Here is a 26,714-nt window from a genome sequence, read left to right on the forward strand (position 1 = left end):
CTACTATTTTATATTTCTTTATTTTATTTTAATTTATGATTTATGATTACATATCTAATAATAATTATCAATTAAAACTAAATTAAGATAATTTTAAAATTAATTAATTTCTATATAAATTTATTTATATTGTAATTCATAATTAAATTTTTTTGTTTTTGTAAGTAAAATGAAGAAGGTTAAACATACACAAACAAAAAAATTGGTCCAAAGAAAATTGAAAATTCTAATAAAAATAGATATTTTTCTATTTCCAAATAAAACAAGACTAGTCTCTATTTATAGATTTTTTAAAATCATGAATTTTGATGTACTTTTTATTTTATAAAAAAATAAATTAATGTAAGATAATTGAGCTAAAATAGTTAGGATAAAATAAAATCTCACAAAAAGCAAATGGATACAACTCATTCACATCTTTTTCTCTCATATTTCGCCATGTGTCAATGTAGGTCCTGCTTTTTTCAGATTCAACTCAGTTTAATACACGTATGATTTTTAGAAATTTCAACAAGTCCATTGCATGAATTAAACAGTTGAAAAATTTATTCAACACCTTCATTGTACATAGTCTGAGTGACTACTATAGTTTTTTTCAAGAGTTAGGAGCATCTACTAGTTACAATCAACCACGTAATGACACTAGTCTGATAGGTTTAGTAAACTGCCGAGTTGAAAAGGATGATTGGGGAATCTTTAGTATATTCCATGACAAGCGTAGATCCACGGTAAAATATATAAATATACATCGAATCACAGCTAACTTGTGACTAAAATTTTTAAAATAATAACTGTCGTGTACTTCCATTAAGTTTTTTATTTGAGTTAAACAATGAAACAACTAGTAAAAAAGAAACAAGTGTCACTATAAGTGCAGTATAATAATGTTGTAACTACTGTATAATACGTTGGAAGACACAAGGCTTCACATGGACGCACTAGCAAACGTCAGTAAGATAGATGCTTATTGGCTAACTTAACATGGATGTACAAGCAAAAGTCAGTAAGATTACTATTTTTTTGGCGACTAAAGATCATTTAATTACATTTTGCTTTTAATTAGACATCTCTTCTTGTTTTGCTACATAGTACATACAAATACTACTAGCTAGTATTTAAGAGATTGTTGCGTTTTCTAAAAAGATAACTCAACTATGGTACAATACCTATTTAGAATGGATTGACGTAGAGTGAAAAAGTGTTATCTAAGATCTGTCGTAAACTTACTGTTTTCTTTTTTTTTCCAAATTTTAATTTCATCTCTGTACTGCTGTACAAATAATTTATTTTATGACTACTCATAATATTAATGCCTTGTATGAGGAATGGTTGTGAAAACGCATCCTTAGCAGAAAGACTATTCACCCACGACCCACGAGCCACGATCAGTCCGACGTTTCGGGAAACCAGATTTGTAGTGCAAATATAAAAATAGTAAAATCACAAAGAACAAAAGAATGAATATTATACGTTAAATGTTACTAATAAACTATATGCTTGGGTTTATTGGCACTGTAACACATTATAACCGGCCAGTTGGCTTCTGCACTTACAAGCATAAAGAAATATATTCCTCGGATACACAAAACTTTTATTTTGGTCAAGGATTATATCATTCAATTAGTGTAGTAGCGACCTGGGACCATATATTTTTGGGGCGAAATAACCAAAAAAAACAAGTGAAGAAAAAAATTTCTATAAATTTATAGGTAACTAACTTTTTTACTCACAGTCACAGTCGTAAGAGCTGGTCAGGTTAATTCCGATGTGTAATACTCGTATTTGGAAAAGAATCTATATTTCCAAACTGTATATTCCACCAAAATTTTAGAACAAATGGACACGTATAGTGCACGCAATTAAAAAAAAAACATCTTCCACATGTATTCTCCTTGTTAACGAAGTAAAAAAATTCAGAATTTTGGGTCAATTCAAGATATCAAAACACAGCTTTTAATGTACCCCCTGATGCAATCGGGAACATTAAATCTATCTACTTGACAAAAACAATACACTATTTTATAAAAGATGAAAACGGAAATCATAGTACACATGCAGCTAATATATCACACACACCCTGAGAAAAGCACCTGCCCATAATAAAACAAAAAAAAATGGAGCTTCCATGGCTATCTCTCATCACCCTACTCACTCTTTCTTTACTCCTTTCCTTCTCTTCTTCTACTGTAAAAGCTTTCAAACGATGCCCTAACTGCGGGTCCACACAAGTCCCATACCCGCTAAGCACTGGACTAGATTGTGGCGATCCAGATTACAAGATCAGGTGCGATGAACGTGGTTCCCTATGGTTCGATACGCTCAACGGATCAACCAATCCGATCAAAACAATTGACCCGTCAGGCCAACGGTTCGTTCTTCGTCCACCCGGGTTCGAGCCAAACAGATGTGTATCGGTCGATATTAAGTACCACGGTATTCAGCTAGACCCGAACCTTCCTTTCAACGCTAGTAGTAGTAACACGGTTATAATCATGAACTGTACAAAAGATGGTCTAGATTCGTACAGCTCTCAAGGGTTTAACTGCTCAGACAATAGCTTGTGCCACAAGTTTCTCAACCAGAATCTCGAAGCACGAGGCAAGTGCCGAGGCGTGTCATCGTGCTGCTGGTATAAAACCGGTGCATCGGTTAATACTTATAAAGTTTACAGAGCTAGGACAGATATGTGTTCAGCTTATCAGAGTTATATGAATCTGGATCTGCTTATGCCGGTTAGTAAATGGGGTGAACCGGCCGTTGAAATACTGTGGGAAACTCCGAGAGAACCGGTTTGTAAGATTCAGGGTGATTGCAAAGATTTGGTGAACTCGGTTTGTTTAGGCGATTCTACGAATTTAGGACAGAAGAGATGTTTCTGCCATAAAGGGTTTCGATGGAACTCGGTCAACGCAGTATGTGAAGGTCCGGTCCGGTTTTGTGATTTGGTTTTTTTGATTTGTGTCTTTTCTTTAACTAAATGAAAAAATTGTTATTTGTTTATGTAGTTAACCGGTGTTCTAAGGGAAAGAAATGCAAAAGATGGAGCAATTTACCTTTAATTGGAGGTAAAACCGGATCAGATTCGGTTTGGTTATTTGGTTTATTATCCAAATCAATTTGGATTCAAGCCGGTACGGTTCGATGTTAAACTAATTAGTTTCGGTTATTGAACAGGTTTAACCGGAGGTGTAGGGGCAATATTGATCGCCGGATTCGTAATGAAGATGATGATCATCTCAAAGCAGAATCGGATAACCGCCAGAAGCCAATCGTGGGCGAGCGTAAGGAAACTACACCGTCACTTATTGACTACAAACAGTACCGGACTCGATCGAATCTTCACCGGCAAAGAAATCGTCAAATCAACAAACAATTTCGCCAAATCGAACCTCCTAGGGTTCGGCGGATTCGGCGAAGTCTTTAAAGGAGACCTCGACGACGGCACCACCGTAGCCGTGAAACGAGCTAAGCTAGGGAACGAGAAGAGCATATACCAGATCGTCAACGAGGTTCAGATCCTCTGCCAAGTTAGTCATAAGAATCTAGTGAAGCTTCTCGGATGCTGCATTGAATTAGATATGCCGATACTAGTTTACGAGTTTGTCCCTAACGGAACTTTGTACGAACACATCTACTGCGGCGGAGGAGGAGGAGTATATGATCCTTTGCCGTGGCGGCGACGTCTCATGATCGCTCATCAAACGGCTCAAGGACTTGCTTATCTTCACTCATCAGCTACACCGCCGATTTATCACAGAGATGTTAAGTCAAGTAATATATTACTAGATGAGAATCTTGATGTTAAGGTTGCTGATTTTGGATTATCAAGATTAGGTGTGAGTGATGTGAGTCACGTTACGACCTGTGCGCAAGGGACCTTAGGGTATTTAGATCCAGAGTACTATCTTAACTTCCAGTTGACTGATAAGAGCGATGTTTATAGCTTCGGGGTTGTGTTGTTCGAGTTGTTGACTTGTAAGAAGGCGATTGATTTCAATAGAGATGAGGAAGATGTGAATTTGGTTGTGTTTGTTAGGAAAGTTTTGAAGGAAGGGAGATTGATGGATGTGATTGATCCTGTGATTGGGAAAGGAGCGACGGGGATGGAGATTGAGTCGATGAAGGAGCTTGGAGTTTTGGCGGAGCGGTGTGTTAAGGAGACGAGACAATGTCGACCAAGCATGAATGTTGTAGTCAAGGAGATCGATAGCATTTTACACGGAATTTAAAAGTTTGTCAAAAAAACGACGTTTTGTTGTGTCGTATGAATGTACATTTGTTTTCAAAAGATGTTGTAGTTGGCAATTGGAAGAAAGTTTTGTAAAACGGATCAAAGATTTACACTCATCAAGTTTTGATTACTACTTATAGAGCTCAGTGAATATAAACATGGTTATGAGTATTCTATAAGTAAGGTGTGGTGGTTAAGACTTAAAAAAGAGATAGATTGATTTCAAGAAACACTGATGGATTCGATTTGAAACACTGATCTCAAAACTACAAAGATGTTCTCAACATTCCAAGAAGAAAAACACAAAGGTGGGGTTTGTTTTCGAAACTAAACGGAAGCTAAGATCCAGAATGTGACATGAGAAGAAACAGCGATTTGGATCCAAGTGACGAAGGAAAGGGCTACAGCTACTTCATACCTAAGACATGGATATTGGTTTTGACTTTGAGTATTGCAATACTTGATATCTTTTTCATATAAGACTACAACTCCTGCTGATGAACATGCAGCTGCAAGTGATAACATTGCAGTCACCTGCAAAACAAGAATAAAACAATTCAATTCCTTCAAAAAAAGATCATATCAGGAACATTGCATTTAATGTAAAAACCCATAGAAATGTGGTGCATACCCAATCACCAACGACGAATAAGCTAACCAAGATTGGATTTTGGAGATCTTTTTTGCCCCTGAGAGCATAAACATCAAGACAAGCTAGCCCAAAGCTCCACAGCAACTGAAGACCCATTGATGCAATCAAGTAGCTGGAAACAAACCCAAAATCCAAACAACATCAACAAGACTTCAACTCAAATACATTGCAGAAAATTTCTATTACCATTCTAGCTAAATCCGCCATCTAAGCGAACGAAACAAGGTTTAAAGAAAAAACAAAATCAAACACTTTACCAAAAAGCAGTGTGAACAGAGAACTCTTTCGCAGAGACCATAACCCCGATTGAAGCCGCAGCTGAAGCACATTGTCCGATTCTGAGTAACAAACCACACAAAGTTCCCGGACCTCCGAAAAGCTTCTTCATTTTTTTTTGTTCAATCAATCAACAACGATTCCAATATCTCTTTCCCAAAACCCAGAAATTTCTGCTTAAATCAGTGAGGACAAAGAGGAGACAAAATCGAGGAAAAAAAAAAAAAACCCTAGTTTTCGCAATTGGAAAATAGCTACATTTGCTTCAGGAGAGATTTTGGCGGGGAAAAGCAGAGGAACTCCATAGCTAGCTAAGTTGAAAGAAGAAGAGGATGAGATTTTTGAGTCACCTACCTACTAAATAGAATTTCCCAAAACGGCTTAGATTCGATATTAAGCTTCTTCCTTCTTTCTTTTCTCCCTTTGACATTGTTTTTTGCTTTTAGTGGACTGAGTGAGAAGAACCTAGCGTCCTACGTGGCGGACAGATTTTTTTTGTTTAAGGTAAATATGGAAACAAACTTTTATATTAACTTAATTAATTGGTTTTTACCTTTTTTTTTGTTTTTTATCATCTAACAAACTTCATTAATATGAACCAAAAGTATACAAAATTAGTAATAAGATTACAAATACAATCAATGGTTTGTGTAACAAAGAAACAAAAGCAAATACTTAATCATCTTTGTTATTTTCATCAATCTGGTGTGACTATCTTACTTGGGAATCATCTTCTTTTTATTGATGAAATACCGGTAACGCATTCGAAAGTCGCATGTAGCGATCAATCTGTTATATCGTATAACCTTCAAATTAATCGAAACTCTCTTAAAGTAAGAGATATCATTGATCTTGATTGTACTTAAAACTCATTTCTATTGATATGGCCTATGCCGTCTTCTGGTTCTCTTATTATTGGCCATTCACTCCTCTGCAACATATTGTTTCCATGGTGATTTACGTGTTGGTCATTGCTTACATATCAAATCCGAGTGGATTTGTATTAATCTTCGAAACGTCCGGAGTAGATTATATGGACGTCCGGTAACAATCACATAACTAACATATGATGTTATTACATTTTACTTTTTACGTAATTTTGTTAAACAATTTAATTCTACTGTCTGAAAGTAATTTCATTTTTGAGTTTTGTGTCTAAAATACGGAATATTCACTTTTAAGGTGCGACACAAGTCTTTTATTTATTTGATTAAAAACATATTTGAAACATCCGTAGGCCCAAAACCTAACCAATGAGTTAACTATTTTTGATCAATATATGGGCCAAACAGGCCCAAATTGGACGTGAAACCTGTTTTTCTGAATTAGGTCAAATATAAATACTACTAATATCATCTCTCTCGAGATTACGGCTCCTTGTACTCACTCATTTTTAGGGTTTCCAGAGATCGGCAGATTTTGACATTCGCATAATCATGACGACTCAGATCAGCAAGAAGAGGAAGGTTCGAATTCTGATTTCATTTTTTTATTTTTACATTTCAGTAGATTTATCTCGCTGCATCGTATTGGAACTGTTTTGAGTAACTCTGTTGAGATTTTCATTTGTAGTTTGTAGCGGACGGTGTCTTCTACGCTGAATTGAACGAGGTTCTGACCAGAGAGCTTGCAGAGGATGGTTACTCTGGTGTTGAGGTTAGGGTTACTCCTATGAGGACTGAGATTATCATCAGGGCCACCCGTACTCAGAACGTTCTCGGTATGTTGAATCTGTTCTTCATTTTTGGAAATTAGAAATCATTTAGGAACTTGTGTCTGTGGAGATCTGATTTAGGATAGTTGTTTGGATACAGGTGAGAAGGGGAGGAGAATTAGGGAATTGACATCACTTGTCCAGAAGAGATTCAAATTCCCCCAAGACAGTGTTGAGCTTTATGCTGAGAAGGTGACCAACAGAGGTCTCTGTGCCATTGCTCAGGCTGAGTCTTTGCGTTACAAGCTTCTCGGTGGTCTTGCTGTTCGTAGGTATGCCATTTCTGTACTTTGTTTTAGTTGGATACATCATTTGAGATTGTTAACTTACTACTAGCTTGTATAAGCATTCACCGAACCCTTAATAGTTATATGTTTAGTATAGAGTAATTGTAATAGATGTCTTTCATATATAGAACGGTATTGCATAAATGTAATGTCTATATCTACTGAACAGGCAGTTGATACATAAGGTTTCAACTAGGTTCTAAGTGTACACGAGTTTCCTAGTCAAAAGATTTATACAAAGATGTTAATGTTTGCAATTATTCTATGTTGTACAGGGCTTGCTACGGTGTGTTGAGGTTTGTTATGGAGAGTGGAGCTAAGGGATGCGAGGTGATTGTAAGTGGAAAGCTCCGTGCTGCACGTGCTAAGTCGATGAAGTTCAAGGATGGTTACATGGTTTCATCTGGTCAACCAACTAAGGAATACATTGACTCTGCAGTGAGACATGTTTTGCTCAGACAGGTAAGTATCCTTCCCAGATGTTGGTCTAAAGTGAATAAGTAATTCAGCAGTGCGTCTAATATCGAAAGGCTGGTTAAACCGCAATGTGCAGGGTGTGTTGGGAATCAAGGTGAAGGTTATGCTTGATTGGGATCCTAAGGGCATTAATGGACCAAAGACACCATTGCCTGATGTTGTGATCATTCATGCTCCAAAGGATGAAGATACCAGCTACCCAGCTGCTCAGGTTTCTGCTCCGGCTGCTCTTGCTCCTGAAGCTCCACTTACAGCCGTAGATTACCCTGCAATGGCCTAGAAGAATCCCTTCCTTTTACTAGTCGATGTGATTTTGTTTTCAACTGTTCTTCCTCTTTTGACAGTTTGTAGCTTCTCGTATCTTCGAATCAGACACGCTCCTCCCCCCAAATCTTTATCTAAAGTTATCTCAATTTCCCAATGTTGGAAAAAACTTCATAAATCATATTCTCTATTATTTATTATTCATACGTAAATTTTCAGAATATTATACGAATATAAATTGTATTAAAATTGTTGAAATTGATCATCTAACGTGGCGTTTGGATTAATCCACGTGTTCGATATCTAGCCGTCTAGAAATGAAAACTCCGACGAGTTTCCCGCTCTGTCGACTCTTCTTCCTCCGACTTATAGTAAAAAGGGTCACGAGAGAGATCTAAATCGCAATCCTAAAGCTCTGACAATGGCGGACGAACTCGGATTCTTCCAACTCAACACCGGAGCAAAGATCCCATCGGTCGGTCTCGGAACATGGCAAGCTGCTCCTGGCGTCGTTGGAGACGCTGTGGCCGCCGCTGTGAAGGTTCGTGTGTGATTTTTCGTTCTCATTTAACTGATCCTTAGTAGATGTTCAAGGTTTGATTCCAGATCTTAACAGCATCATTTTCGTTTTTTTTTGCAGATTGGGTATCAGCATATTGATTGTGCATCAAGATATGGCAATGAAGTTGAGGTTAATCCACTATCCACCGATCTGATTTTTTTGCATCTCTGGCAAATTTAGAATGTAATGGCGTTTTAGGTTCTTCATTATCTTCTTGCCTGTTTGAATTACACGGGATCTGAATCTTGTCTACATCATGTTTACACGGGATCTGAAGCTTGATGCTCTTTGGTAGAACAGTTTATTATTTGGTATGATCGTTCTTATTGGATTTTGTATGTAATCCTCTTTTTTGGGAACGACAGTGGCACACATTGTTTTGTTTATCTTCTTCTTAAAAAGCTTTACATTTTTGGAGGATTGATGGGGAGTTATTTGATATAAACTGTTGTCACATTCTTTTGATGTGTACATTCTACTTTCGCTGTGGAGATAATGAAAACTTTTTCCACCTGCAGATTGGGAAAGTTCTTAAGAAGTTGTTTGAAGATGGCGTTGTCAAGCGTGAGAAGCTGTTCATCACTTCAAAAATCTGGTATTTTGTCCATAACGTTTCATGTTTTCTTACGATTTTCATTTTCCCTCGAGTCTGCTTAGCCTCTAACCTTTTATCACCTACAAATTATGCCATGACATGACAGGCTGACTGAACTCGATCCTCCGGATGTACAGGAGGCATTGAACAAAACTCTACAGGATCTGCAGCTTGATTATGTTGATTTGTATCTCGTAAGCATGACTCTTTTGAACAAATGCTAATTTTATGATTCTTAGTTTTTTAACCTTGATTTGTTCTTACAAAACTAGTTGGATCTTTTTACTTGTATTTTGATTGGTTTCATTTGATCTTTTTTTTCAAGATGCATTGGCCTGTTAGGTTGAAGAAAGGCACTGTAGAGTTTAAGCCTGAGAACATTATGCCTATTGATATTCCTAGCACATGGAAAGCGATGGAAGCACTGTATGATTCAGGCAAGGCACGAGCCATTGGCGTAAGTAATTTCTCAACCAAAAAGCTCTCAGATCTCGTGGAGGCTGCTCGTGTTCCTCCCGCTGTAAACCAGGTGGAATGTCATCCTTCATGGCAACAACATGAGTTACATGAGTTCTGCAAGTCCAAAGGGATTCACCTATCAGTAAGTTTGAATACACTAACATGTCCAAATCATTATAGAAAATCAGAATTTCATGCTTATACACTTATGAATTTTGATTGTGGCAGGGATATTCTCCACTGGGTTCTCCTGGAACAACGTGGGTGAAGGCCGATGTTTTAAAGAGTCCGGTTCTGGAAATGGTTGCTAAAGAACTCGGAAAGTCTCATGCACAAACTGCACTTCGATGGGGACTTCAAATGGGTCATAGTGTACTTCCCAAAAGCACAAATGAAGCAAGAATCAGAGAGAATTTTGATGTATTGGGATGGTCAATCCCAAAAGAAATGTTTGACAAGTTTTCCAAGATAGAGCAGGTAAGTAAAAAGTGTTAAACTATAAAGTATAAACCATGTCTCTGCAAATTTAGAATCTATGAGAAGTCTAAACATCATTTATTTTGGCGTTGCCATATGAATCTTCTTCCTTGTGCAGGCTAGGTTAGTCCAAGGCACGTCGTTTGTTCATGAGACGATGAGTCCTTACAAGACACTTGAAGAGCTTTGGGATGGTGAGATATGATGAAATCAAGACGTCTTTTGTTTGAATTTTAAAGTTTTAACCATTTTTTGTTTGAAGATGGAGAAAACTATGTTCCACTGTTTTATACTTTAATCGAGGGAAATAATGTGTAAACGATTCAACTTTTCAATAACAGATACACCAGGCAAGTCACTAAGCATTGTGGTGGTCTATGATAATCATAAACAAAAATTAGACTGTAATAGAATTTGATTCCACTGGCCTCAAAGCCTAATAATAAATATCTTTCATAAAACCATCAAGAAAAAAATCCAAAACATGAATTCGCATGTAGAGAAAACTAACGAAGCCACATTACTAAATGAAAACCTCAAAAAAGCAAACTAAGAGGCCGAGCTTTTTGACTTGTATCTCTCACTGTTGTTTAGCTTCGACCTTCTTCTTCTGCCAGAGCCTGTCCACGCCACTGTCTGCGTCTCCCTGCAGATTCAATTAAAAAAGACTATCAATGATCTTTGTTATCACAACTGTGGAAGATTAATTCAAGCAATTTGAAGTAATCCAACAAACCTGAGCTCTAACGAATCCGCAGAGAGCAAAAGTGGTGAATTGGCCGGTGTAAACACCATCAGCATCAAGGTGACCAATGTTAAGCTGAACAGAAGCGTGATCCTTTGATGTGATCAATCTGTTTGTTGCCGAGCTGAATTAAAAAAAAAAAAACAGAATCAGCTTAGTACTTAGTTAAGAAAATTAAGCTTAATCTATATTAATCAAACGACGTAGAGAACAGAGAAAGCTGATAATACCATTTTCTTGGAATGTAGAGCTCTGTGACCTGACCTTCTTCGTTCTGCATTTTTACAGATTTGGCTTGAAGGATCTGAGCAGTTTAAACAAACACAAAAACTAATCAGATGAGCAATAGAACAAGTGATTCATAAAAGATAAATACATAAGATATCAATGGAAGAAGCAGACTAAGACTCTTTAAGGATAAATTCTCACCTGTGATGAAGAAGAAGAAGAAGAAGTATCTGAGATCAGTTTGGCGGCGACGAAGATGAAGCAAAAATGGTCAGTCTATTGTATTTATAGTTGCGAGCTCTTAGGGTTTGCTTATTTCACAATGACTACTATACCCCTTTATTATGTTTTGTCCAATAAACCGATCCAATTAGAGCGAGGTTTTAAATTGAAATCGAACCGAACTACCAAAGGTTTTTAAACCAGATTAAACCGACGGTTGTTAATTGTTTTTTATACCATCATCGGCATTCGGAATCGTAACCAAAGTACAAACCTAAACAGAAGACTGGTTCGGTTTGGATATTCAGATTGAAAATTGACTTAAAATTGGTTTCAAATGTCTGATTCAGCTGATTGATTTTTCCAGATTTGCTTGCATATTTTTTTTTTCTTTCAAAATGGTTTTTTGTAGACAGTTGATAAAATGACACACAAATAAATCACCATATACTCCCATAGAAAAATTGGTGTTTACATATCGAAACAAAGTAAGAAACCAAATTAGTCTAATGATTTTGACGGTAAAGTTTAAAGAACTCTACACAAGAAGCACCTTCATCAAAAAGCTTATTATTCTGTCCCGAAACTGCGGTCACCAGCGTCTCCAAGCCCAGGTATTATGAACCTATTTCATTGTAAATACACAAGGAAATTAATCTTCATGAAGCTAAAAACCCAATATCGAAAACGTGAACTAGCATATCTCTGACTTACCCATTTTCATTGACTTCTGGATCGATCATTCCAGCATATACATGTAGCCTGAAATATGTTGCAAACAGCAACCAAACAGTTTAGTAAAGAGTTAAAACCAAATGTCAAACAAGTGGAGAGTTGATCTTTTGCTACTGAGATTACCCAGGGAATTTCTCATTAAGCTTCGACAGTGCAGGAGGTGCAGTACACGCACAAATCTGCAATCAAAGAGGTACCGGAAAAAATCAAACTACTTGAGGATATTAGGTAGCCAAGATTTCTGACAAAAAACTGCTTTATATATATATATATATGATTACCACTTTGATTTGCTGAACAGACAAACCACGTTCCTTCAATAGATCCATCGCCGCAATTATGGTACCACCTAACACACAAATAAACAGTGTTTTTTAAGCATAGAGAAAAAAACCAAGCTGTTGCTAAAACCTACACTTCTAGCTATGAAACATTTTGGTATTACCATATTATCATGTACAATTGAACATCAAACCTTAATTACACTTCTAAAATGGAGGAGGCTAAGATGACTAAAACTCATTACATTACAAGAATTGATGTAAGACTTTCTTACCTGTGGCAATCATTGGGTCGACCAAAAATACTCTCGAATTCTTGGGAAATTCATCAGGCAACCTTAAAGAAGATGTATCAAAAGCTGTTAATGTAAAACCCACTTCAGTAAAACTACATAATGCTGCAGAGAAGTCCTTACTTGTTAAGATACACAGACGGCAAAAGTGTTTTCTCATCCCTACTTACTCCTGGCAAATAGGATAAAGCACGAGGACATCACATCATAAGCTACTAGATAAGAAAAGTCTTCATGTTTGACATCCTCGAACAAGAAAGTACTTACCTAAATGATACACTTTATTCGCAGGCAAAACTGAGGATGCATGTTCTGCAAGAGCAAGACCAGCTCTCAATATCGGAATAACCTACACAAGAGACACAAAAACCAAGTGTCAGTTGTATGTTTTTACATTTTGAGTTTGAGAAAGAAAGTATAAAGAGAGGAAGAGTTGGAGGAATTAAACGAACCGCAATAGGCTCTCTAGGATCAATGAATTCAACAGAAGCAGGACCCAGTGGAGACATTATTTCTCCAACAACAGTTGGCTTCACAACACACAGACAAAGAAACAAATAAGCAAAAACCAGAGAAAACGAAATCAAGAAAAAGAGATGTGAAACGGTTTACTCACCAGCCACTCTCGTGATGCTTCATACATGAGTAGTCTCCCTAGTTCAGCCATTGCATTCCCTAAGATAATTTTAAAAATAACTCAAGCTTTAAACAGCAAACAGAGCCTTGTATAGTAACAAAGTCATATTCAAACGCAATTGAGCAGATAATATAGTCTAAGAGCTAAAGAATGGTCACTAATTACAAGAATTAGGATCCAACGAATCAGAAATTGAATTCAGTTCTACATGCATCTCTCTACTTGGGGGGTGGGGATAAAATCTTATCTACTCACTGAAGATAGGACAAGGAGTCTGGTCATTTCTCAGAACAGAGATCCAATGTTTGATCAACGGATGTGGTGGCACAAACACCTGAAACCCATAATCAAATCAACATAAACTAAAAAAACTCCAAAAAAATCTAAAACTCAATCCGAGTGTTTTTGTTTTTGTTTGTTTACCAGCATCCTGTTGCTTCCGTTGATGGAACCTTCCGACGCCGCCATTTTAGCTCTGACTCGAATACTCCGCCGGGAAACAGACGAAGAAGAAGAAGAAGCACTGACCAAATTCTATACAACAAAAATTCGACAAAATCAAAAATATTCAGTTTGAATATACAAAAAAGCGTTTCACTCGGAAAGCGAGCTAAGGAATAATAGAATATATTTATATATATACTCGAGCGAGAATCGGGGAGAAATTAAAGGAGAGGAAAGAGGACGAAGGATTAGGGTTTAGGCGGCTGCTGCATTGTTGTTGTCGGGGACTAAAACGCAGCGTATCAGAACCACTCCTGAGGAGTGTGTTGTTAATTGAGTACGCCATTTTCGTCGATGTTCCCAATCTGGTTAGATTGTTTTTACAAAGACGATAGGGCGGGCGAACTTAAACCGGCTCTCAATTAAGTAGTATCGTACCGAAACAATTTTCTATCTTATTCTTACGGCCCATTGGGCTTTTTTATTTATTAAAATACACTAGTAAATGTCTTTTACTCAAGAATTGTAACTCACTAATCTAGCTGTTTCTCAATATATAAAAAAAAAAAAACAGATACATAACATAAATGTTTACTATATAATTTGAAACAAATCTATATAAATAATAAAAAAATTTGTAGAAAAAAAAAATGAGAAGCATTACCAGTGTAGTTGAAGCAAATGTGATGTTTTTGAAGAAAAGTGTATTGTTTGATGAGAAAGTATATGAGACAGCTTATTTGTTTATATAGAGGTGTATATTTACAATCTTTTTTTTAGGATTAATAATTAATTCTATACTTTCCTTAATTGTGGAAGTTTTTTTCAAAAAAGAAAAAAAAATAATCACTTTTCTTTTAGATTTAGTAACTTTGTAAATTCTTTATGATTACATCTTTACAGTATTAATAATTAGCTGTATCTTCTCTTAATTATAGAAGTAAGTTTTTCTTTTAGAATTAGTAATTTATAATTTCTTTATAATATATTTTTTACAGTATTAATAAATTAGCTGCATAATTCTCTTAATTATAGAAGTAAATTTTCTTTTAGAATTATTAATTTTATAGTTTCTTTATATAGAAGTAAATTTTCTTTTAGAATTATTGTGATATTGTATAATTTCCTTATACTAATGGTATTGTATAATCTTAAGAGTTAAGATCAAATTTATATCTACTTTGATAACCAAGTCTTATAACTGATTTTTCTTTTTATTTAAAGAAGGATTTTGTATATATATAATTATATATTATTAATATTTATTAAGAAGATATCAAGATATATACAAAATCTTAAAAACAATAGTATTAAGTAAGATAGAGACCAAATTTTGCAAAAAAAATTTGAACAGGTTTCTATAAGTTTACACCACATATACATAACTTTACACTGTAGTAGAGATCTCCAATGTTATATTATAAACACACATGATTGATTACACAAATTCACACTGTGATAGAAGACATAATGGTTCCAAACTCTGTATATATTTTACTGTTTCAAATAGTATCTGAGGTCTTCCGCGTTGGGTTGGTCCCTGAGTTTAGCCATTGCTCTCCGTTCGATCTTCCGAATCCATTCTTTGCTAACTCTAAGAAGCTTCCCAGTCTCTTCCAGGGACTTGGGCCTGTAGTCTTGAAGACCATAACGTAGAACCATCACTTGCTTCTCTCTTGGCTCTAGCCCTTCTAGAAGATCATGTAAGTCTCTCCTCGCGCTTTGCCTCATCACAGCCTCCTCTGGACTCTCCATCGTCCTGTCCGGAGTAAATTCCTGCATGCACGGGAAAAAAATGTTGAGTGTCAAAATCGAACCAAACTGAGCAGAAAGACCAGCACAAATCTAAACTGAACCAATCTTTATGATAAACCTGATGGTAACAGTATTTTCATTCCATACTAAACTAAACAAATCTTGGTTCTTGATCGATAGACATTTCTCAAAACCAAAGATTGTGCCAACTATACAGTAAAACCGAATCCTTAGTCCTCCACTCCCGACATGAATTGCTAAAAATATCAATAGTTTCAGCACATTTTGGTCCAAAACGACATACCAGGAATTTTGTAGAAAAGCAATCTCCGACTTTTGTTTCGATTGAACCGACCACCTTTAGGCATTGGTTAGCTCCTCGAATCTTCTTCACCGACAGGCCTGTTAGTTTGGAAATCTCCTCATCCGCCGGATATTTTATCCCATGGCTCGTTTTCAAGGTCTTACGAGCCTTTTGGATCTGATTGATAGTTCGGATTATTGATGCCTGCCAATAAAACAGAAACGATAAAGGAAAACAAGTGAGCTATGTTGAAAATGAGACAAAACTTAGATAAAACAAGAAAAAGGGTCAAAAAATCAAAATGCACGCACAGGAATATGGACGCCTCTTGCATGCCGTGACACCATCATGGACATTGATTTTCTTATCCAATACTGCACATATGTTGAAAACTTGTAACCCCTTGTGTGATCAAACCTCTCTGCTCCTTGTAACACCCCCACATACCCTGCCTGCAAAACCCACATATAAGAACCAAAGGAACTGGAATCACCAGTTTTAAAACTTTACACTTGCAAAGTTTCATCATTTGTGTACCAAACAGTATAATGAAACCAAATCAGAAGTTTCCTATCTGTTCTTTCTGTAATCATAATCTTAAAGCTAAAAGATAGAACTTGTGTAGGAGTCTTAATATAACTCTAAGGAGAGAAGATGAACCTGAACTAAATCTTCGTGGGCGATTCCCAGTCCACGGTAATTTCTTGCAAGAAAGAGAACCAAAGACCGGGTGCTTTTCAACAGTTCATCTCTACAGTACCAACCGTAATGTAGATTACGCATCAGGAGTTTCTCGTTCATCCCAGCTGCTTCAGCCCAACAACTCAAACTCGCTACCTTACCACTTTCTTCCTCCAACTGCGTTCTGATTCTCTCCATGTCCGCCACTATCTTCAAAAGATACATGAGAGTGTCATAAGAATTTCTTGTTAACTAAAAGAGAACAAAGGAAAAGGTAAAAAAAAAAAAAGTACAGAAATATTTCACACTGAACCTTGACTCCTGTTGACATCTCAGCCTCGTTTCTAGAGATCCTCTCTCTTTTCTTTCTATATTTTGGTGGTCTTCTCAATCTAGGGACATCAATAATGTTCCATGTGGTTCTTAACCCGGTTGGCAAAGAACCCTGATCATCACCATTCTCACTTCTAGCTATCTTTTTCAATTTCCTTCTGGATGATACAAAGACATGCTGCTGATTCGGTGCTGTACCCACCAACTCATTTGTGTCAGATAAGCATGAGGTTACTGAAGAACAACGAGACCTAGATAGACAGGTTTTGAAAAACTCAGCAGCGCCCAACTTGCCCATTTGCAACATAATATCTCTTTCAATTCTTAAAGAGTCCAAGGCAAGAAAAGTTTCCTCTAGTGCTAAAAGGTTCTTTGCTAGTAAATTGTATTGCAACATGCTACGAGAAGTATATGATTTTTCTGCAGAAGACATTTGTTCTCCAATATTTTCCTGAAAAAAATGAATACCACCACTAAGGAAAAAGAGAGCATGAAAATTGTGTTCATCTGCAGTGAAACTTTCAATACACACACACCTTAGAATCTTGGAGTTCAACATAGAGATTACTTGATCTTGTGTAAGGAGTTGCAGATGCGCAGGCACATGCTCTAAAAGGATCTTTCTGAGTATAAATTCTGCTTTCCTCTTTGAGTGAGGATAGAAACGACCATCTCGTTGGAACCACAGAAGTCATTGGAATTCTAACTGAAGCGGATCAAGTAACAGAGAGTAATCAAAATCACAGAGAGAAACATTTGCAAAATCGATGACAAGAGGGAGCCTAATCATACTAGAATCTCTCGAAATTGGGAGAGTAAGTAAGTACTCACCAAAAATAGGGAAAGAAGTTTGCTCACATCTTAAGAGGGAGAGCCAATGTTTAATCAAAGGATGTGGCGGTACGAAGACCTGGATTGGATCCAAATCAGAACTCAGAACATGTTTGAATGAAAGGGAAAGAGAAGAAGATAGTGTTAAAGTTACCAGCATAGTATTGGTCGATGCCATAGTCGATCGGACCAAGATACGTGGCCGAGAAGAAGAGGAAGACGAAGAAGATGATGAAGAAGAAGAAGAAGAACCAACAATCTACAGATATAATCAGAAATCCAAAATAAAAGAACAATTAGCTCGAGAGAGTGGGCACACGCGCGTCTGTTTGTACAGATGATGTATGAGTGTACATGTAGAGAGAGAGAGAGAGAACACACCTGTTTGGGAATGGGGAAAGAATTGAAGGACGCCATTGATTGACGCAGTGAACGAGCGAGCGAGGAAGGAGATATAGTGTTGTGTGTAATTGTATGGTTGTAGTAGACCACACTTTTTTTTTTCTTTTTTTTTTTTTCTTTTTTTTTTTTTCTTTTTTCACTGTTATAAATTTGTATGCCAAACTATATTGACCAGACAATTTACAGAAATAAAATGTATATATATATATATATATATATATTCAAATTTAGATTTACAGAAATTTTAAAATTAATATTTTAATCAATTTAAAGGAATGAAATATTGAAATGTATATTTTCCTATTAAGTTTCTTTTATTAAAAAAAAAAAGAAAAGAAAAATAATCTACAATCACAAAATTAAAGTCAGAATTTGGACGAACCGGAAAAGTTCAAACCAGACTGAACCGTCGAATGTCTAGACCAAGATTATGCGTGGTAACTAAACGGAGTAATGAAACATGTGGTGAACATGATGAATCCATTGCTGGTCATGATTACAGCACAATTTGGAAATTGTTTACATAATAACATTTGTATAGAAACAGACTTTTAACTGTTTTCAATATTCTTGTAGTTTGTTATTAGTACTTGCTAGTATTATTTTGACGACAACATATAATACAAATTACTTTCGTGTCATGTATTAGGGGGATCGACGTACTATTTCCCCCTCGGAACTATTTTATTTTGTCAGATCCCCATCAATCTTTGATCTCGTACCAGTTTTCCTTCGAACTTATATTCTCCGTTTATTTCCCCCCGAATCCATACTTCTACGCCTATTTCCCCACCGAACTACGAAACCTCGCATAATTTCTCCATCATATTGGTTATAATGGTTTACTGTTTTGTTTAACCAACTGCTGAACCGTAATAACCAAATTAAATCAAACTAAACCAAATTAAACCAAATTAAACCGGTTTACAACCCATTTACAACCCGATTAAACTATCTAAACCTAAGAAAAACAAAAAAAAACACGAAATCCCCAAATCGATTTTGCCCCTTTCTCTCGACGAACCCTAAATTCGCGAAATCACGAAATCGATTTTGCCCCTTTCTCTCGGCGGTTGCGATGGCGATGGTCCCGGTAATTCCCGTTCCTAATCCGCTTCCTGGAGTAGATTTCAACGCAGAAGCTGAGGATCGCGATGAGTTTCATATCAACAAGTTGGCGACAGATTTTACGGAAGCCGAGGAATCGATTCGTCATAACGTGTACCCAGAAAGCGACGATGAGGATGAGGAACGTGTTCCTAGTGGTGGTGCGAGTAGGGGGACTCCCATAGTTCATGGTGATGGTACAATGTACAAAGGGCAAAGCTTCTACAATGGAATCGCTTTTAAGGAGTGTGTTCTCGACTACGCACTTGTATCCGATAGAGATAGAATCAGTTTTAAGTGTGTTGGTGCTAAGGGGAAATGTATGTGGAAAGTTTATGCGGCATGTTTGCACAATGAGTCGATGTGGAGGATTACATTGTACACGAACAAGCATATTTGTGTACCTAATGGAGAGTGTGAAATGTTTAAAGTGCCAGTGATAGCTAGGTTGTTTCTAGATAAGATAAGAGAAGAACCGGAATATTACATGCCTTTGAAGATGGAGCAGACTATAATGGAGAAGTGGAAGATATCAGTTACTAGAGGTCAATGTCAAGCTGCTAGGAGAAAGGCATTGGCATGGATAGAGCTTGAATATGACATTCAATTTGAGCGACTCAGAGACTATGGGGCCGAGATATTGGAAGCAAATAAAGGTTCTATTGTAGAGGTAGAGACGGTGAAGAACGAGGCTGGACAGGATGTGTTTAAGCGATTCTATGTATGCTTTGATGCTCTTAGGAGAACATGGAAAAAATCTTGCAGACCACTAATAGGAGTTGATGGTTGTTTCTTGAAAGAAAAGATCAAGGGACAATTGCTGGTTGCTTTAGGAAGGGATGCTGACAATGCTATCTACCCAATGGCTTGGTGTGTTGTTCAAGTTGAGAACACAGATAATTGGTCATGGTTTGTGAATAGGCTGAAGATCGACTTGGAGTTAGGTGATGGGGATGGTTACATTATGGTGTCTGATCGACAAAAGGTTAGAATGTGATTTGATATGTTTTATATTTTTGACAAAGGTTGCATCGACACCATGTTAATCATGTTTTATTTGTTTCAGGGTTTGATTAAAGCTGTTGAGTTAGAGTTACCAAAGATTGAGCATCGAAAATGTGTTAGGCACATTTATGGTAATCTAAAGAAGAGGCATCCATATAAGAAGCGGCTGAAGAAACTCCTTTGGGATCTAGCTTGGTGCTACAATAGTAAAGACTATGAAGAGGCATTGGAGAGGATCCATGCATACGATAGTAAAGTTGTTTACTCACACCGAAGGTATCGTCGATTTGGGTTATGGTCGGATTTGGAAGTTTAGGCCACAATTGCTTCTCCACACCAACATCTCTTAGGTACACCAACAACTCTTCCTCTTTCGCGAACATTTGTCGAACAGCTTGAAGATCCAGAGATATTGCTCATGATTTTGAGAGAAATATAGAGAGATTTCTTATTCAATTTTGATTTTTAGGGTTCTTAGTTTCAATTTGGGGATTTTCGTTTTAAAATAGAAGAAGCAGAAGTCGGGTCGGGTTGTATATTTTACCCGGGTTCTAAATTGGTTTCACACCGGTTTAACATGGGTTTCTATCGGGTTTTGTACCAAAACCGTGTAATCGTGGTTCGGTGGGGAAATAGGCGTAGAAGTATGGATTCGGGGGGAAATAAACGGAGAATATAAGTTCGAAGGAAAACTGGTACGAGATCAAAGATTGATGGGGATCTGGCAAGATAAGATAGTTCCGAGGGGGAAATAGTACGTCGGTCCGTATTAGGGATACAATATCCCACATTGGAAGTTGAGTAGGATCTTAAGTGTCCGGTTCGCACATACTCAACCCAATCCACAATCGGCCCAGCCCAATAGTTGACCCGCTGATTCATGCCCGAACATACCTAGATTGATGCCAAAAGAAGCCATCATCTCGAGGGGGCGTATTAGGGATACAATATCCCACATTGGAAGTTGAGTAGGATCTCTGTTATCTCTGATCTCTGCTCTGTTCCAGCTCCATTTGTTTTTCTCATCAAAAACAACATCTCTGCTGACTACAATTCTTCTAGTTGTCGGGTTGTACAGTCGATATGCCTTGGATCCAGGTTCGATACCAAGGTGAACTAACGACTGCGAACGGTCATCCAACTTCTTAAGACCTGCAGTATCAGCCTTAGCATAAGCTATACACCCAAACACTCTCAGGTGATCAATGTTTGGCTTTCTCTCTCGCAAACATTCATACGGAGTAATGTTGTTTAATGCCTTAGTAGGTATCCTGTTGATCACATACGTACTGTGACGAACCCCTTCTCCCCACAAGTAGTTTGGAACCTCCATGGCTTTGAGAATGCTCCTTGTCATCTCCATGAGAGTCCTATTTCTCCTCTCCACTACGCCATTCTGCTGTGGAGTATACGGAGCTGTCAGATGTCTTCTTATCCCAGCTGATTCACAGAAGATATTGAACTCGTTTGAAGTGAATTCACCACCTCTGTCTGTTCTAAGAGTAATGATTTCTTTTCGAAGTTCCTTCTCCACACTACTCTTGAACGCCTTAAAGCTCCCAAATGCATCACTTTTCTCTTTTATCAAGACAGACCACATATATCTTGAAAAATCATCCACAATAACAAATATATATCTGTTATGTGCTAAGGTTGCAGGTGTTATAGGCCCGCATAGATCAGCATGAAGAAGCTCTAATGGCTTAGAAGCTCGATACAGTGTGGCTTTTGGGAACGACTGCCGTGTTTGCTTCCCAACAAGACACGATTCGCACATCTTCTTCTCTTCTTTAATCTCTGACAAGCCATGAACCATCTTCTGTGTTGACATAGCTTTCAAAGCTTTAAAATTAATGTGGCCAAGCCTAGCATGCCACTTCCAAGTTTCATCCTCTATACGAGAATGTAAACAAACTGGTCTTCCTACCTTAAAACTGATTCTATACAGTCTATTAGTTGATCTCAGAACTCTCACCAACAGTCTGTTGTTTGGATCGTGAACAGTCAACCAATTCTCTCTCATTCGCACATCACAGCCAACTTCTGTAGCCTGTCCTAGGCTCAAGATATTGCTCCTGAGGTCAGGAATGTAGTAAATATCATTCACTAGAACCTGTTCCTCTCCCTTACTCTGAAAAATTATTGATCCTTTACCTCTTATTTCTACACAAGAACCATCTCCAAATTTTACCTTACCTCCAATGTTCTCATTGAGCTCTGCAAAATAATTCTTATGTCCTGTCATATGGTTACTAGCTCCATTGTCTAGATACCACATCCCATCCTCCTTGGTGTAGTTTTTCGGAATAACCCTTTCTTCATTCAAGTAGACAATCTCGTGTAAAAACAAAGCTTTGTCAGCTTCCTCTGTTTCTACAGTCTCAATTTTGTTAGCTTCTTGATTTCTCTGAACCTTCTCCGGACATTGCGAGGCATAATGACCCGGTTTGTCATAATAGAAACAGATAATAGTCTTCTCCTTCTTGTCTTGTGTTTTGTTTTGTTCAGTATTAGATCGGTCCTGTGTGTTGTATTGATTGTTGTACTGCGAGTTATTTCTTCCTCTGCCTCTTCCTCGGTAACCTCTTCCTCCATAGCCTCTCCCTCTACCACGTCCTCTGCCTCGAAAACTATTATTACCACTGCTATAGCTTGTCTGATACTGATCTGAATTAGAGAACATCAGTTTCGTTTGAATTTCTTCAGGTAGTCCTTCTCCTGCAATTCTTTCTTCAAACGCTTTTAATCTTCCTACTATATCTTCGAAGCTTGTGGTGTTAAGGTTGAGAACTTGTTCAAGTGAGGCTACCATATGAATAAACTTGCTTCTAGGTAGGCTATTCAAGAACTTTTTCACAAGTCTTGGTTCTTCAATGACCTCACCAAGTGCTCCTGCCTTGGTTGCGATCTCTGACAATTTTCCAGCAAAAACATCGACCTTCTCACCCTCTGTCATTCGTATCTTCTCGAATTCTGACATGAGTGTCTGCAAACGAGCCTCCTTGACACGTTCAGCTCCAAGATTCCTAGACTGGATTGAGTTCCATATCGCTTTAGGTGTACTCAAGTTACCAACCTGCATGGTAAGTGATTCTGGAATCGACTGAAACAACAAAGCAGTAGCTATGTCGTTCTTCTCTTGATCATCCGATCCTGGTTCTATTGTCTCCCACACTTTCTGAATACGCAACATGATCCTCATCCTCATGGACCATACTGTGTAATTCGTGGAGGTCAGAAGGGGACACTGCAGAGAGATTCCTTTCTCTAGCTCCTTTGGTCGTGATGATTCAATTATTTCTCCCAGTTGTGGTTCAATTTTAACGGCTTCTTTTATCGAATCACAACTTGTTTGAATCAAACCTAGATGCTCTGATACCAAATATAAGATATGAAAGACTTTGTAGAATTATAAGAAAACCATTCTTATTTCATTGCTTAGAAAATCTCCTCTCAAAACTAAACAATGTTTTTCTCTCTTCCTTATATCTTGATCACAACTTGATCACAACTTGATCAATGATATATATAGAGTTTTATTTCCTAACTCTATTTGGACTAAACTAACTCCTAATCCTTTAAGGAATTGTCCTAAGCTTCTTTTGTTGTCCTTATCTTCCTTGGTAAGGATGTCTTGGTCTTTAAGTCTTTGAAGTTTATCCAACATTTTCCCCCTTAAACTTCAAATCTTCTTTCTTCACTTCATGAACTCCTATCAAGCTTCTCATTTCTGCAAATTTTACTCTAGCCAGTGCCTTGGTGAGGATGTCAGCCTTTTGTTCCACCCCTGGTACATGTTCCACACGGATGAGCTCCCTCTCAATGCATTCTCTGATAAAGTAGTACCTTTTATGTATGTGTTTGCTCTTCCCATGGAACACTGGATTCTTTGCAAGTGCAATTGTAGACTTGTTGTCAACATACAACATGATTTGTGCTTCCTTCTTCCCTGTAACCTCGCTTAGTAAATCCTGCAGCCACAAAGCTTGTTTAGCTCCTTCTGTTACTGCCATAAACTCAGCCTCACATGAAGACATAGCAACCGTGTCTTGCTTCCTTGTACACCATGTGATCGGAGTTTCACCAAAGAGAAATAAATGCCCTGTAGTACTTCTCCCATCGTCTTGATCAATGTTGTGGCTGCTGTCGCTAAAGCCAACAATTTCCTTTAGACCTCCTCGTTTATACTTAAGACCATAAGACGATGTACCTTTGAGATATCTCAGAATCTGCTTGATAATTTCTCCATGAGGCTTCCTTGGACTCTGCATATATCTGCTCACAACACTCACTGCAAAAGACAAATCAGGTCGAGTGTGCAACAGATATCTTAAACAACCAACATTTCTTCTAAACAGAGTGGGATCTATCTCTGCTTCATCAAGAGATTTTGAGACCTGTAGTCCAAACTCCATTGGGATTACAGTCGAATTACAGCTTTGTAGTCCAGCTTCTCTCAGGATCCTTAGTGCGTAACCTTCTTTTTTAATGGTGATACCGTCACCTCCTTGATGCACTTCTATTCCGAGATAATACGTGAGTTTACCAAGATCAGACATATCAAACTTTGATGACATCCCTGTCTTAAACTCCTTAATCGATCTGAGATTGTTTCCCGTGATGAACAGGTCATCAACATACACGGCAACAATCAATAGATTTTTTTCCTTTTCCTTTCGATACACTGCAGTCTCTTTCAAACACCTCTTGAAACCCAATTCTTTCAGAATTTGATCCAACTTAGTATTCCAGGCTCGGGGAGCTTGCCTAAGACCGTATAGAGCTTTTGACAGCTTGTAAACTCTATGTTCTTCCCCCTTGATCTCAAAACCTTCCGGTTGATCCACAAAAACATCCTCCTTCAGCTCACCGTGCAAGAAAGCTGTCTTTACATCTAAATGATGAATTTCCCATCCTTCTGATGCAGCTATTCCTATCAACATCCTTATAGTCTCCATACGAGCTACAGGAGCAAAGGCTTCTTCGAAATCAACTCCACTCTCCTGCATGTAGCCTTTAGCAACAAGCCTAGCCTTGTGTTTGTTTATTGTACCATCTGCATTCCTTTTGATCTTAAAAACCCATTTGAGACCAATCACCTTCACACCTTGTGGTCTATCAACAAGTAACCAGGTCTTGTTCTTGTTGATTGAGTCAATCTCATCCTTGCAAGCTAATCTCCAGACTTGCATTCCTTTAGCTTCCGCATAAAAACGTGGCTCATCATTTATCATTAAAAGCATTATCTCACTTTCAATTTCTGCAAGTAAAACATAATCCTCAAACCGTTTTGGTTTCTTAACCTGTCGTTCTGATCTTCTTAAAGTTGTTTGTTGGTTCTCTTGAGTAACAATGGCCTCATCTTCAACTCTGTTTTCAATTCTTTCTTCTCGAGTTAAATCATCCTCTGATTCTGCTCTGTTTTCATCATTTTGATCTCGTTCTGCAGAGTTCGTTGATATCGGTCCTTTTCCAGTATCCTCTATGTTTCCCCATTGCATAAGAAACATCCCCGGTTCTCTGTTATCTCTGATCTCTGCTCTGTTCCAGCTCCATTTGTTTTTCTCATCAAAAACAACATCTCTGCTGACTATAATTCTTCTAGTTGTCGGGTTGTACAGTCGATATGCCTTGGATCCAGGTTCGATACCAAGGTGAACTAACGACTGCGAACGGTCATCCAACTTCTTAAGACCTGCAGTATCAGCCTTAGCATAAGCTATACACCCAAACACTCTCAGGTGATCAATGTTTGGCTTTCTCTCTCGCAAACATTCATACGGAGTAATGTTGTTTAATGCCTTAGTAGGTATCATGTTAATCACATACGTACTGTGACGAACCCCTTCTCCCCACAAGTAGTTTGGAACCTCCATGGCTTTGAGAATGCTCCTTGTCATCTCCATGAGAGTCCTATTTCTCCTCTCCACTACGCCATTCTGCTGTGGAGTATACGGAGCTGTCAGATGTCTTCTTATCCCAGCTGATTCACAGAAGATATTGAACTCGTTTGAAGTGAATTCACCACCTCTGTCTGTTCTAAGAGTAATGATTTCTTTTCGAAGTTCCTTCTCCACACTACTCTTGAACGCCTTAAAGCTCCCAAATGCATCACTTTTCTCTTTTATCAAGACAGACCACATATATCTTGAAAAATCATCCACAATAACAAATATATATCTGTTATGTGCTAAGGTTGCAGGTGTTATAGGCCCGCATAGATCAGCATGAAGAAGCTCTAATGGCTTAGAAGCTCGATACAGTGTGCCTTTTGGGAACGACTGCCATGTTTGCTTCCCAACAATACACGATTCGCACAGCTTCTTCTCTTCTTTAATCTCTGACAAGCCATGAACCATCTTCTGTGTTGACATAGCTTTCAAAGCTTTAAAATTAATGTGGCCAAGCCTAGCATGCCACTTCCAAGTTTCATCCTCTATACGAGAATGTAAACAAACTGGTCTTCCTACCTTAAAACTGATTCTATACAGTCTATTAGTTGATCTCAGAACTCTCACCAACAGTCTGTTGTTTGGATCGTGAACAGTCAACCAATTCTCTCTCATTCGCACATCACAGCCAACTTCTGTAGCCTGTCCTAGGCTCAAGATATTGCTCCTGAGGTCAGGAATGTAGTAAATATCATTCACTAGAACCTGTTCCTCTCCCTTACTCTGAAAAATTATTGATCCTTTACCTCTTATTTCTACACAAGAA

General features: G+C 37.7%; 8 protein-coding genes across 10 annotated transcripts; 4 read left to right on the forward strand and 4 right to left on the reverse strand.

Moving 5' to 3' along the window:
* The first annotated feature begins 2,114 nt into the window (after positions 1 to 2,114).
* On the forward strand, positions 2,115 to 4,364 carry LOC104711959 (wall-associated receptor kinase-like 15). The gene is made up of 3 exons (XM_010428742.3): positions 2,115 to 2,922; positions 3,006 to 3,065; positions 3,175 to 4,364. Exons 1-3 carry the CDS (start codon positions 2,115 to 2,117, stop codon positions 4,227 to 4,229), a joined length of 1,923 nt encoding a protein of 640 aa, XP_010427044.2. The 3' UTR covers positions 4,230 to 4,364.
* An 87-nt stretch (positions 4,365 to 4,451) lies between these two features.
* Positions 4,452 to 5,641, reverse strand: LOC104711960 (CASP-like protein 5B2). Its single transcript, XM_010428743.3, has 3 exons — positions 5,141 to 5,641; positions 4,863 to 4,995; positions 4,452 to 4,765 (listed from the first exon to the last, which is right to left on the reverse strand). The coding sequence occupies exons 1-3, from the start codon at positions 5,269 to 5,271 to the stop codon at positions 4,559 to 4,561; spliced, it is 471 nt and encodes a 156-aa protein (XP_010427045.1). The 5' UTR covers positions 5,272 to 5,641; the 3' UTR covers positions 4,452 to 4,558.
* Positions 5,642 to 6,394: 753 nt separating this feature from the next.
* LOC104711963 (small ribosomal subunit protein uS3y) lies at positions 6,395 to 8,079 on the forward strand. The gene is made up of 5 exons (XM_010428746.3): positions 6,395 to 6,625; positions 6,732 to 6,879; positions 6,974 to 7,145; positions 7,436 to 7,622; positions 7,714 to 8,079. Exons 1-5 carry the CDS (start codon positions 6,596 to 6,598, stop codon positions 7,915 to 7,917), a joined length of 741 nt encoding a protein of 246 aa, XP_010427048.1. The 5' UTR covers positions 6,395 to 6,595; the 3' UTR covers positions 7,918 to 8,079.
* A 119-nt stretch (positions 8,080 to 8,198) lies between these two features.
* LOC104711962 (aldo-keto reductase family 4 member C11-like) lies at positions 8,199 to 10,359 on the forward strand. Its single transcript, XM_010428745.2, has 7 exons — positions 8,199 to 8,442; positions 8,542 to 8,592; positions 8,982 to 9,058; positions 9,165 to 9,252; positions 9,384 to 9,659; positions 9,746 to 9,994; positions 10,113 to 10,359. The coding sequence occupies exons 1-7, from the start codon at positions 8,323 to 8,325 to the stop codon at positions 10,197 to 10,199; spliced, it is 948 nt and encodes a 315-aa protein (XP_010427047.2). The 5' UTR covers positions 8,199 to 8,322; the 3' UTR covers positions 10,200 to 10,359.
* A 32-nt stretch (positions 10,360 to 10,391) lies between these two features.
* On the reverse strand, positions 10,392 to 11,277 carry LOC147938987 (small ribosomal subunit protein eS21y-like). The gene is made up of 4 exons (XM_087464903.1): positions 11,169 to 11,277; positions 10,970 to 11,043; positions 10,731 to 10,863; positions 10,392 to 10,640 (listed from the first exon to the last, which is right to left on the reverse strand). The coding sequence occupies exons 2-4, from the start codon at positions 11,017 to 11,019 to the stop codon at positions 10,575 to 10,577; spliced, it is 249 nt and encodes an 82-aa protein (XP_087321029.1). The 5' UTR covers positions 11,020 to 11,043; positions 11,169 to 11,277; the 3' UTR covers positions 10,392 to 10,574.
* Positions 11,278 to 11,614: 337 nt separating this feature from the next.
* LOC147938988 (uracil phosphoribosyltransferase, chloroplastic) lies at positions 11,615 to 14,325 on the reverse strand. 2 transcript variants are annotated; one of them, XM_087464906.1, is made up of 12 exons: positions 14,244 to 14,325; positions 13,559 to 13,669; positions 13,391 to 13,469; positions 13,115 to 13,173; positions 12,951 to 13,028; positions 12,766 to 12,847; positions 12,622 to 12,670; positions 12,481 to 12,542; positions 12,206 to 12,273; positions 12,048 to 12,103; positions 11,904 to 11,951; positions 11,615 to 11,814 (listed from the first exon to the last, which is right to left on the reverse strand). In XM_087464906.1, the coding sequence occupies exons 2-12, from the start codon at positions 13,601 to 13,603 to the stop codon at positions 11,760 to 11,762; spliced, it is 681 nt and encodes a 226-aa protein (XP_087321032.1). In that variant the 5' UTR covers positions 13,604 to 13,669; positions 14,244 to 14,325; the 3' UTR covers positions 11,615 to 11,759. The 2 variants fall into 2 exon arrangements, with proteins under 2 accessions (XP_087321032.1, XP_087321030.1); XM_087464904.1 differs by lacking the exon at positions 14,244 to 14,325 and adding an exon at positions 13,779 to 14,002.
* Positions 14,326 to 14,910: 585 nt separating this feature from the next.
* LOC104711965 (RNA polymerase sigma factor sigC) lies at positions 14,911 to 18,014 on the reverse strand. Of its 2 annotated transcripts, none has more exons than XM_010428749.3 (9): positions 17,865 to 18,014; positions 17,638 to 17,742; positions 17,484 to 17,562; positions 17,189 to 17,358; positions 16,633 to 17,103; positions 16,299 to 16,529; positions 15,950 to 16,090; positions 15,639 to 15,842; positions 14,911 to 15,355 (listed from the first exon to the last, which is right to left on the reverse strand). In XM_010428749.3, exons 1-9 carry the CDS (start codon positions 17,898 to 17,900, stop codon positions 15,074 to 15,076), a joined length of 1,719 nt encoding a protein of 572 aa, XP_010427051.2. In that variant the 5' UTR covers positions 17,901 to 18,014; the 3' UTR covers positions 14,911 to 15,073. The 2 variants fall into 2 exon arrangements, with proteins under 2 accessions (XP_010427051.2, XP_010427052.2); XM_010428750.3 differs by having other exon boundaries at positions 17,511 to 17,562; positions 17,865 to 18,009.
* Positions 18,015 to 18,963: 949 nt separating this feature from the next.
* On the forward strand, positions 18,964 to 20,313 carry LOC147938989 (uncharacterized). The gene is made up of 2 exons (XM_087465827.1): positions 18,964 to 19,977; positions 20,059 to 20,313. Exons 1-2 carry the CDS (start codon positions 18,964 to 18,966, stop codon positions 20,311 to 20,313), a joined length of 1,269 nt encoding a protein of 422 aa, XP_087321953.1.
* The last annotated feature ends 6,401 nt before the right edge of the window (positions 20,314 to 26,714 follow it).

The sequence above is a fragment of the Camelina sativa genome, chromosome 9 (genome assembly GCF_030686135.1).
Source record: "Camelina sativa cultivar CO46 ecotype springtype chromosome 9, ASM3068613v1".
NCBI lineage: Eukaryota > Viridiplantae > Streptophyta > Magnoliopsida > Brassicales > Brassicaceae > Camelina > Camelina sativa.

Excerpts from the sequence above, each read along its gene's own strand:
- LOC147938989 (XM_087465827.1), top strand. The coding sequence starts at position 18,964 with ATGGCGATGGTCCCGGTAATTCCCGTTCCTAATCCGCTTCCTGGAGTA. Across the intron at positions 19,978-20,058 it reads TGGTGTCTGATCGACAAAAG|GGTTTGATTAAAGCTGTTGA; the intron begins GTTAGAATGTGA and ends TATTTGTTTCAG.
- LOC104711965 (XM_010428749.3), bottom strand. The coding sequence starts at position 17,900 with ATGGCGTCCTTCAATTCTTTCCCCATTCCCAAACAG. Across the intron at positions 17,743-17,864 it reads CTTTCCCCATTCCCAAACAG|ATTGTTGGTTCTTCTTCTTC; the intron begins GTGTGTTCTCTC and ends TTATATCTGTAG. Across the intron at positions 15,356-15,638 it reads GCTTTTCTACAAAATTCCTG|GAATTTACTCCGGACAGGAC; the intron begins GTATGTCGTTTT and ends CCGTGCATGCAG.
- LOC104711959 (XM_010428742.3), top strand. The coding sequence starts at position 2,115 with ATGGAGCTTCCATGGCTATCTCTCATCACCCTACTCACTCTTTCTTTA. Across the intron at positions 2,923-3,005 it reads GGTCAACGCAGTATGTGAAG|TTAACCGGTGTTCTAAGGGA; the intron begins GTCCGGTCCGGT and ends TTGTTTATGTAG. Across the intron at positions 3,066-3,174 it reads CAATTTACCTTTAATTGGAG|GTTTAACCGGAGGTGTAGGG; the intron begins GTAAAACCGGAT and ends GTTATTGAACAG.
- LOC104711962 (XM_010428745.2), top strand. The coding sequence starts at position 8,323 with ATGGCGGACGAACTCGGATTCTTCCAACTCAACACCGGAGCAAAGATC. Across the intron at positions 8,593-8,981 it reads GATATGGCAATGAAGTTGAG|ATTGGGAAAGTTCTTAAGAA; the intron begins GTTAATCCACTA and ends TTCCACCTGCAG. Across the intron at positions 9,059-9,164 it reads TTCATCACTTCAAAAATCTG|GCTGACTGAACTCGATCCTC; the intron begins GTATTTTGTCCA and ends ATGACATGACAG.
- LOC147938987 (XM_087464903.1), bottom strand. The coding sequence starts at position 11,019 with ATGCAGAACGAAGAAGGTCAGGTCACAGAGCTCTACATTCCAAGAAAA. Across the intron at positions 10,864-10,969 it reads CTCTACATTCCAAGAAAATG|CTCGGCAACAAACAGATTGA; the intron begins GTATTATCAGCT and ends TTTTTAATTCAG. Across the intron at positions 10,641-10,730 it reads GCGGATTCGTTAGAGCTCAG|GGAGACGCAGACAGTGGCGT; the intron begins GTTTGTTGGATT and ends TTGAATCTGCAG.
- LOC147938988 (XM_087464904.1), bottom strand. The coding sequence starts at position 13,925 with ATGGCGTACTCAATTAACAACACACTCCTCAGGAGTGGTTCTGATACG. Across the intron at positions 13,174-13,390 it reads GACTCCTTGTCCTATCTTCA|GGAATGCAATGGCTGAACTA; the intron begins GTGAGTAGATAA and ends AAATTATCTTAG. Across the intron at positions 11,815-11,903 it reads CCAGAAGTCAATGAAAATGG|GTTCATAATACCTGGGCTTG; the intron begins GTAAGTCAGAGA and ends ACAATGAAATAG.
- LOC104711963 (XM_010428746.3), top strand. The coding sequence starts at position 6,596 with ATGACGACTCAGATCAGCAAGAAGAGGAAG. Across the intron at positions 6,626-6,731 it reads AGATCAGCAAGAAGAGGAAG|TTTGTAGCGGACGGTGTCTT; the intron begins GTTCGAATTCTG and ends TTTCATTTGTAG. Across the intron at positions 6,880-6,973 it reads CCGTACTCAGAACGTTCTCG|GTGAGAAGGGGAGGAGAATT; the intron begins GTATGTTGAATC and ends GTTTGGATACAG.
- LOC104711960 (XM_010428743.3), bottom strand. The coding sequence starts at position 5,271 with ATGAAGAAGCTTTTCGGAGGTCCGGGAACTTTGTGTGGTTTGTTACTC. Across the intron at positions 4,996-5,140 it reads TCTGTTCACACTGCTTTTTG|CTACTTGATTGCATCAATGG; the intron begins GTAAAGTGTTTG and ends GTTTGTTTCCAG. Across the intron at positions 4,766-4,862 it reads TATTCGTCGTTGGTGATTGG|GTGACTGCAATGTTATCACT; the intron begins GTATGCACCACA and ends CTTGTTTTGCAG.